Source organism: Octodon degus, unplaced genomic scaffold (assembly GCF_000260255.1).
Source record: "Octodon degus isolate 3935 unplaced genomic scaffold, OctDeg1.0 scaffold00047, whole genome shotgun sequence".
In the NCBI taxonomy this organism is placed as follows: domain Eukaryota; kingdom Metazoa; phylum Chordata; class Mammalia; order Rodentia; family Octodontidae; genus Octodon; species Octodon degus.
Genome location: NW_004524623.1, coordinates 1,174,876 through 1,183,281, shown reverse-complemented (window position 1 = coordinate 1,183,281; position 8,406 = coordinate 1,174,876). Strand labels below are relative to the sequence as shown.

Below are 8,406 nucleotides of genomic sequence, written 5' to 3'. Positions count from 1 at the left end.
ACCGCGGTCCCTGTGCTTTGCTAAGCTTGTTCTAAGTAGGTGCTTTAGACCACTGAGCCATCTCACCAGCCCTTACTGGCAATAATTAATGTTATGAAAACAAGAAATAATCAAGGCTTTTTATTAAATTTTTTTTTCAAATCTTTTACTTATTTGATACAGAGTCTCACTACACAGCTCAGACTCCTAGTGATCCTCCTGTCTCAGCCTTCCCAGTGCTGGGATTACAGGCGTGAACCATCACACCTGGTTTCAGTGGCAGGCATGGCATGCAGTATTAGGGAATGAACTTGGGTCCCAAGCAAGTACTTAAACCATCAAGCTATCTCCCCAGCCCCAAGGCTTTCCTGAAGAAACGAGAAGGCAAAAAACACATCAACGTTTAGACCACAACACAGAGATCATTTGAAATCATCTGGCTCTTAAGAGGTAGAGCTAGAGATGGCAGAGGTGGTGGTGGTGGTGGTGACTAGAAAAGAGACCAACGTCAGGTCATTACCTTAACTATCTGAATCCCCATGGAATCATCATCAGGATTACTCCTTTCATTGAAAGTGAAGCGCATGGTTTTGTCCCAGTCAATGGCAATACTGTGCAAATAATGATCTGCCAAAGTCAACCAAACCTAAAACAGCACATAAAGATGAGTTTCAAGCAGCATGTGTAGTTTCACTTTCATTAGAAAATAGTTATTACATCCAACAAGAAAATGAGAATCGCTTCTCGGCCTTTTGGCTAAGATCAAGTGAAGAAAATGAGAACGGTTCCCAGGCCACACAGAGCTCATACATACAGATCTATAAGAGCGTCCTCAAAATTTCTACTATATTGAATTGGACCCTTTACAGCTTTTCATCGTTTCATAAATATTGGCTGAGCTCATAGTATGTACCAAGCAACAACCCTAACATCATGAATGTTACTGAGAATAAACAAACATTTTTTTAAAAATTTCATTTCAACTCCTTACAATTTTATTTTAGCTGTGTTTTTCTTTTAGTTGGCTTTGAAGGGCTCTCTTTCAAGCTAATAATATAACTGAGTGACATAGCATTTACCTAGAATGAATTGTTCTCCGTGTTTGGGCAAAAGCCACTTGGTTACTCATAAGGAATGGGCCGTTTTTCATCATGGAGGTCTCTACTATTCAATCATCTCACCCTCACATGCATAAAACTGACAGATGGATTCCCACAATGAATAGCATTTTTTAAAAAAGTGATTGGAAATTTTTACCCATTTATCTTACCCAGAAAATCTGTTTGTGGAAAATGTATTTCATGATGCCATTTTTCTTTTTAGGATCCCTCAAAACGTGAATTCCAAGAACATTATAACTACATTTGGGGGCTGGAGAGATGGCTCAGTGGTCTAAAGCACCTAACTGAAACAAGCTTGGCAAAGCACAGGGACCGCGGTTCGATCCCCCAGCACCACATGCCAGCCAGCCCCGCCCCCTGGTGGGCTGAGCTGGCCACACACACACACACACACAATAAATAAATGTAATAAATAAAAATAAATATTAAAAAAACTACATTTATAAATTAATATCCTAAGAAAACATTTCAAGCTTTGCTATTTCAACATAACAGCAAAAACAGCATTAATATCTTACTATTCTATTAATATCTCAAGCCCAACCTCCAAGGATCTGAATCAGATTAACAAATGTTCGCTTAACACCTTCAATTTAGATATCTAATAGGGCATCACAAGCATAGCCATCATGTAAGTCACCACTCTGACCATACACATCAATACACACGTCTGTTACTCACAACTATCTAAACAGTAACTCTACCTTTCTAGTCACTCAGGCCAAAATTTTGATGCTATCCTTGACATCCCTCTTATACCTTATATTCTGCCCATTAGAAATTCATGTTAGCTCAACTTTCAAAATATATCTAGAACCAAATTCAAGAGCATAGCTGGGTGCAAAGTCAAGACTCAAAGAATGATAGCATTTTTGTACAAAACAACAAACATAGTGAGAGAGAAATTAGGGAAACCATGTCGTTTACAAGAGCATCCAAAAAAATATAATATTTAGGAATCAATCCAATGAAGTAAAGGATCCATATATCGAAAATTACAGTACTCTAAGAAAAAGACTGAAAAGGATATCAGAAAATGGAAAGAGCTATCCTGCTCATGGATAGGAAGAAGCAACACAGGGAAAACAGGCATACTCCCAAAACTGTTGAACAGATATAATGCAATCCAACAAAATACCATTAGTATACCTCACAGAACTAGGAAAAATATTCCTAAAATTCATATGGAACCAGAAGAGACCTAGAATAGCAACAGCAACCCAGGGCAACAAAGACAAGGCAGGAAGCATCACAATCCCTGACTTGAAATTACAACAAAGCTACTGTGATAAAATCAGCATGGTACCAGCAAAAAAATTAAAACAGAAACACTAAGTCTACTGGAAGAGAAAGTAGGTAGAAATCTTGAAGCCATAGCAATAGGCAGAGAGTTCATGAATATATCTCAGACTGCATAGGAAATACTTCAAAGAATCAACAACTAGGATCTCATCTTATTAAAAAGCTTTTGCACAGCAAAAGAAATCACCAAGAAAGTGAAAAGATAACCAAAAGAGAAAAAAATTTTAGCCAATTGTCCTTCAGATAAGAGTTCTATCTAGAACATATAAAGAATTTTTTTTAAAAATCAGACCCCCATATTCAAAGACCCAATCAAAAAATGGGCATGAGATCATTATATATTTCTCAGGTGAAAAAATGCAAATGGCAAAAAAATATATAAAAATGTTCAACATCACCAGTCATTTGAGAAATTCAAATTAAAACAAGATTGAGATTCCATCTCACCCCAAAAAGAATGGCTGCCATTAAGAAACCAATCAATAACAAATGCTGGAGGAGATGTGGGAAAAAACTGAACTCTTTTTCACTATTGATGGGAGTGTAGACTAGTACAACCACTGTGCAAATGAGTGTGGACATTCCTCAGAAAACTAGGATTTGTGCAGGGGACTTAGCTCAGAGGTCTAACTGCCTGCCTGGCAAATGCAAAGACCCCCATAGGTTTGATCCCTGTTACCACATGCCATGCTGGCCACTGAAACTGGGCATGGTGGCACACATCTACAACTCCAGTGCTGGGGAGGCTGAGACAGAGGATTACTATGAGTCCAAACTTTGTAGCAAGACACTGTACCAAATAAATAAATAAATAAACAAATAAATGATTTAAAAAAAAAATCTCGGATTAGAGGTCCTATTCAACTCAGCTATTTCCTTCCTGGGTATCTTCCCAGAAGAATTAAAAACATCATACCACAGTGATATATGTACACCCATGTTTACAGCAACATAATTTGTCATAGCTAAATCTTGGAAACAACCCCAATTTTCATCAACCAAGGAATGGATAAAATAAATGTGGCATTTTTATATAATGGAATACTATTCAGCTATAAAGAAAGATAAGCTGGAGATATTTATAGGTAAATGGATGCAATTTGAGACCACATTCATAAGTGAACTACATCAGACTCACATATGTAAACATCATATTGTCTCCCTGATGTGAGAAACTGAAAGAATAACTATGGTCTAAAATGTACAATAGATATTGTGAAATAGGAGAAATTGTCAAAAAGAAAAAGGCATTAGAATGGGTGAAATGAGAAAAGGCAGTAGGGAAAAGAAAAAAAATGCAAATTAGTTATACTATTAGTATCTCTTAATTCACTAAAAAGGAAAATATGTGCTAATATTGATCAGAGAAATTTTTATGCCCATATCTTATACCCTGAGCAACTTTAAAACTAGCATGTAATGTGTTAACTATTATTATTCTGACTATTCTGTTGTGAAATTTTATTTTTCCATAAAACTTAAATATATCTATAGTCTGACCCCTTCTCTCTACTACCACAACTCTGACCCACCTCACCTAAACTGTTGTGAAGCTCCTCTCCGCAATTCTCAAGTCAATAGCCGCCCACCTCCTACTCTAGCCTGCATGACCCAACTCCCTCATTGCCTGGAGGAGCCTCTCTCTCCTTTGGCCTTTCCCAGCTGCTCTTTGTGCTCCACCCCTCCCCCACCATCGCCTCTAACTGCTTCAGCTTCAGCATCCCTGAACTTTCCCACCTGAATGCATTGGTACTGGCTGTTCCCCTACCTGGCCTGTCTTCTCCCAGCTAACTGCACAGCTGACTTCTCACCTTTTTCGAGGTCCTACTCACATGTTACTTTGCTATTTAAAATTCCACCCCTTACTCATTCTTCCACACTCACCTCACTGTTACTCTATGTTTATTTTTATCCATAGCATTTATCACCATCTGACATATTTTATATTTTATTCATTGTAAGCCCTCTGAGGACATAAACTTGTGTCTGCCCTTTTTGTTTCCACTGTTTGCTTCCCTAGCACCGAGAACAGCCCCTGGCACAGAATGAATGGATCAATACATGCTTAGTGCGTGCATGAGTGATGAAGACACAAAAGTCAAATTGCTAAGCCTAGAATACATTTTGATGTGTGAGATGCTGCCCAGGAGCACACACGCAACCCTTCTGTACTGCACTTTACCTTTCTCCTCCACTCCTTAGGTATCCCTGTTGACAGCCGGGCAACTGCCTTGAGCGCATCATACCACTGGGAACAGAGAGGAAATATTAGAGAATATTAACCTGGAGAAACACTTTTCTAACTTTTCTCTAACTTGACATCCACAGAATACAATAAAATTAGTACAGCACATTAGGATTAATAATTAAAGCTTCTTTCAGCCAGAAGTTATCAGTCTAAGTAGGGGCTGTGACTGACCCCATCCCCACCCTTTAAGGACCTTAAAAACATTGGTGACAGGGCTGGTGAGATGGCTCAGTGGTCTAAAGCACCTACTTAGAACAAGCTTAGCAAAGCACAGGGACCGCAGTTCAATCCCCCCGCACCACATGCCAGCCAGCCCTGCCCCCTGATGGGCTGAGCTGGCCACACACACACACACACACACACAGATAAATAAATAAACATCTGTGACAATACACATGCACTAGAGTGGATGCTCTGGTTCAAAAGCCAAAGCATGTATGCAGAGTTCAGAATAACAGACATTTGGCTATTTAAATGTTTTCACCCTTGTACAACTAACGAAAAGTACAAAATTTTTCATAGCAAGTAGAAACGCAGGTTTTTAAAAAATGGCATCTTCTTATGTACATCAAAGTAAACACTAATATTCTCACTTTAAAACTGTATCTCTATATATCCTGCTTATTCCCCAGAATGAGTGCATTCAAAGCCAAAAGTAAAATTACCTGCTGAAAACCATTTTGACCTAAAGATGGCTCAAGTGTGAATTTCAATTTTGTATCAACCCCTAAAAGAAAATATACAAGGAGTTATTTATTTATAGTAACTATTACAAGTTATATCAAAAATCAAAGAGCTTCATTCTATTGAATTATCATTTTTAATAGGTATTTTACTAAATTTAATAAGTTGTATTAAATGAAAAGTATCTTTTTTAAAGTAAATAATCCTAATTATTAAAATAGAAAATACCGTATGTTAATGGAATGGAGATTGTCACACAAGATGACAGCTTCCATACTCACAGAGACCTTCATTCAGCTTTGTTCCTAGACACCAGAAAAGTAACCTGTCTCAGCCTCAACTTATCTATTTTTCAAATGAGAATAATAATGTCTATCAGAGAACCAGTATGGTGATTAATAAATCTCCTATCTTGGTGGAGTTAATATTTATGAAACATACAAACAGAATTCTTAGCCCAGCTTGTTTTTCTAGGACATGTGCATGAACTAAGACTGTTAAGGAAACTTCAGGGGGCCAGCAAAATCTGTTAAATGCTATCATGGAACTATGGATGTAGTTCAGTGTTACAGTGCTTGCCTAGCATGCAGAAGCCCTGAATTTGACATCCTGAACAACCATGCAAAGAAGGAAAGAACCAAGGGAAGAGGGGAGGAAGACAGAGAAAGGAAGGAGACAATTGCCTTTCCTCTTATAATGGGATGATCCATTACAACAATTCCATTTGGATGTTTTCATATATTTTTAGATTCTGTCTTGATACACTTATTGAAAACAAAAGCACATGTCTGTTAAATTATAAACTTCAAGCTAAAAATACAACCAAATTCTAATCCCAAGTAATCTACAATTTTAGATACACTTATTTAATTGGAGTCCTAACTCTATGGAATAGAAGTAAATAAATTGGAAAGTGTATGAACACTTTATTTAATATTTACATTAAGGCCTTTATTCAGAATTCCACAGAAGAATTATGTGCTCTTATTGAAGTAAAATTATGACAATTCTTATCCTTACTTAAATCTTCTAAAAGTTATAATTAAATCTAAAAGTGGTGTATATTCTTTTTAATTTCACAGTCAATGACATTTCAAGTTACTTTTAAAAGACTGCTTTAAAGTTCCAATACCAATTTGTCAACAACATTCAGTTTTGCAAATTGCAAAAATCAAATGATATTTTTGCCCTGAAGATGTTGACTGCAGGTTGGATATACTGGAAACTTCTCCACAATTCCCAGTGCTTAGGAACAATCTGTAGCATGTCCATCACAGTAATGTTTATATTATTTTTCATTATAATTACAAAGTACATTGGTCTTTTCAAAGATACATATATGGATTCAAGAAACAGGAAAAAAAGATGTGTCGGTTTTGCCAAAACCTGTGAAAGTATTTAAGATGCTCTTCTTGGAGCTCTGTGAAAGAGCTGTGAATACATGCATTGGGCCCAGATTTCTTTCTTTCTTTCTTTCTTTTTTTCTTTTTCTTTTTTTTTTTTTTTTTTTTGGTGGGGGGAGGGGACCAGGGATTAACTCAGGGCTCTGTGCTTACTAAGAAAGCACTTATTCTACTGAGCTATCTCCCTGGTCCCCGGAACCCAGATTTCTAAAGTCAAAGGAAGGGACAGTAAAGAATGGAATTAGTCAACATCTTGATATTCTTTTGACAGCTTCAGGGTCAAAACCATGCTATGTCTGGATAAATGAACTTCTTCCCTGAAGGAGTATTAAATACCACCCCCCATGCTCATCTCTGTGGGTTAATTTGAATGCAGCCCCTGGAGCTATACAGAGACCCCAGAGCGCCTTCAGCTCCAGGGCACGATTTAAGCACTGAGAAAGGGACTGTGGAGCGGGTGCTGTCCAGGGTCAAGGTGCTGAAAGGGAAAATGCATAATCCAGACGTTTGCTTTACTACAACAAAGACCAAGCAATCCAGTCTCCCACTGACTCATTTCTGCAAGCCTAAAAACCTGTTGGGTTCCCTGTATGTTTGACCAAATATGCTCCTCTGACTTTTTTTTTTTTTGGGGGGGGGCACGTATCTGGCGTGTTGTCCATTGCCTGCCCTCAAACCCAGCTGGGGTTAGTTAGCCAAAACCACAACTAATGAGCCAAAGAATTTAAGTGGAAGCGATCACTCGCTGTCCTCATACAAAGCGTAAATCAGGTCATTTTCAACCCTTTTCTTCTAGTGAAGAAGGGAGGAGAGAAGGCTTAGGTTTCATCTGATAATCACAGCTGTTCCGGCTTCAGAAATACAAAACACTGTTAACGTGGGAAGGAGATTTTCTTAAGGGGGGAGGAGGGTGGGAATAAGACGCTGGATAAATACTACAGTCTCTGCAACTAGACACTTCCGTGGGGAGAAAAACAAAGAAACCACGAGGTTCGGAAAACAGCGACGCTTTTCCCCCCCGCTATGGGACTCGGCGCAGGAGCCGAATCTCCCGCAACTGGGTAGATTGGTCCCAGAGGCGGTGGGGTGCAGGGAAACGAAAGCCCGTGTACAGCCCAGCGGGGGCCACTCCAGGAAAGGCAGGCGCCGAGCGCCGGGACAGGCACAGCTGGCTGGCTCCCTGGGCGCCACCTCCTGCAGATACCTCTGTGCCCCGGAGGCAGGGCCGGGCACTAAAACCCCCGGGAAGGGTGCCAGGCGGCAGAGCTGCCTGGGAGTCCGGCACCCGGAGAAGCAGGGTGTGTAAACACGGCGGCAAGGGCCTACCCCGGCCCCGCCAGGCGCGCTCCGGCTCCCGACCTACAGCGCGGCTTTCCAGCCCGCTCCCACCCCAAACACAGGTCGGAGGCTCCAGGCGACCCGACCTTGGCACTCGCGCCCCAGGGACTCAGGAAAATACACGCACGCTCGATTGTTCCCTTTCAGTCCCCTCCGACCTCAGGCGCCAAACCTGCGCCCTTCTCCGCGCCCACACACCTTTCCCAAGGTCCGGCTTCTCAGAGCCGGGAGCACAATAGGCGGCGCGACCTCTGCCGGCCGGGGCAGCGCCCGCAAGGCCCGCGCGCAGGGTCCGCGCCAGGAGCAGCCGCGCTCCGCGCTCCGCGAGGCC

The 8,406-nt window shown here is 40.5% G+C and overlaps 1 protein-coding gene across 3 annotated transcripts in view; it reads right to left on the bottom strand.

Moving 5' to 3' along the window:
- Nucleotides 1–8,406, bottom strand: part of Tbc1d30 (TBC1 domain family member 30) — a 106,672-nt gene that overhangs the window by 38,939 nt on the left and 59,327 nt on the right. For all 3 annotated transcript variants that reach the window (XM_023716329.1, XM_023716330.1, XM_023716328.1), the window contains exons 3-5: nucleotides 5,316–5,377; nucleotides 4,585–4,650; nucleotides 500–625 (exon numbers count right to left, since the gene is read on the bottom strand). In XM_023716329.1, coding sequence (XP_023572097.1) covers nucleotides 500–625; nucleotides 4,585–4,650; nucleotides 5,316–5,377 — 254 coding nt within the window. The remainder of the gene's footprint in view (nucleotides 1–499; nucleotides 626–4,584; nucleotides 4,651–5,315; nucleotides 5,378–8,406) is intronic.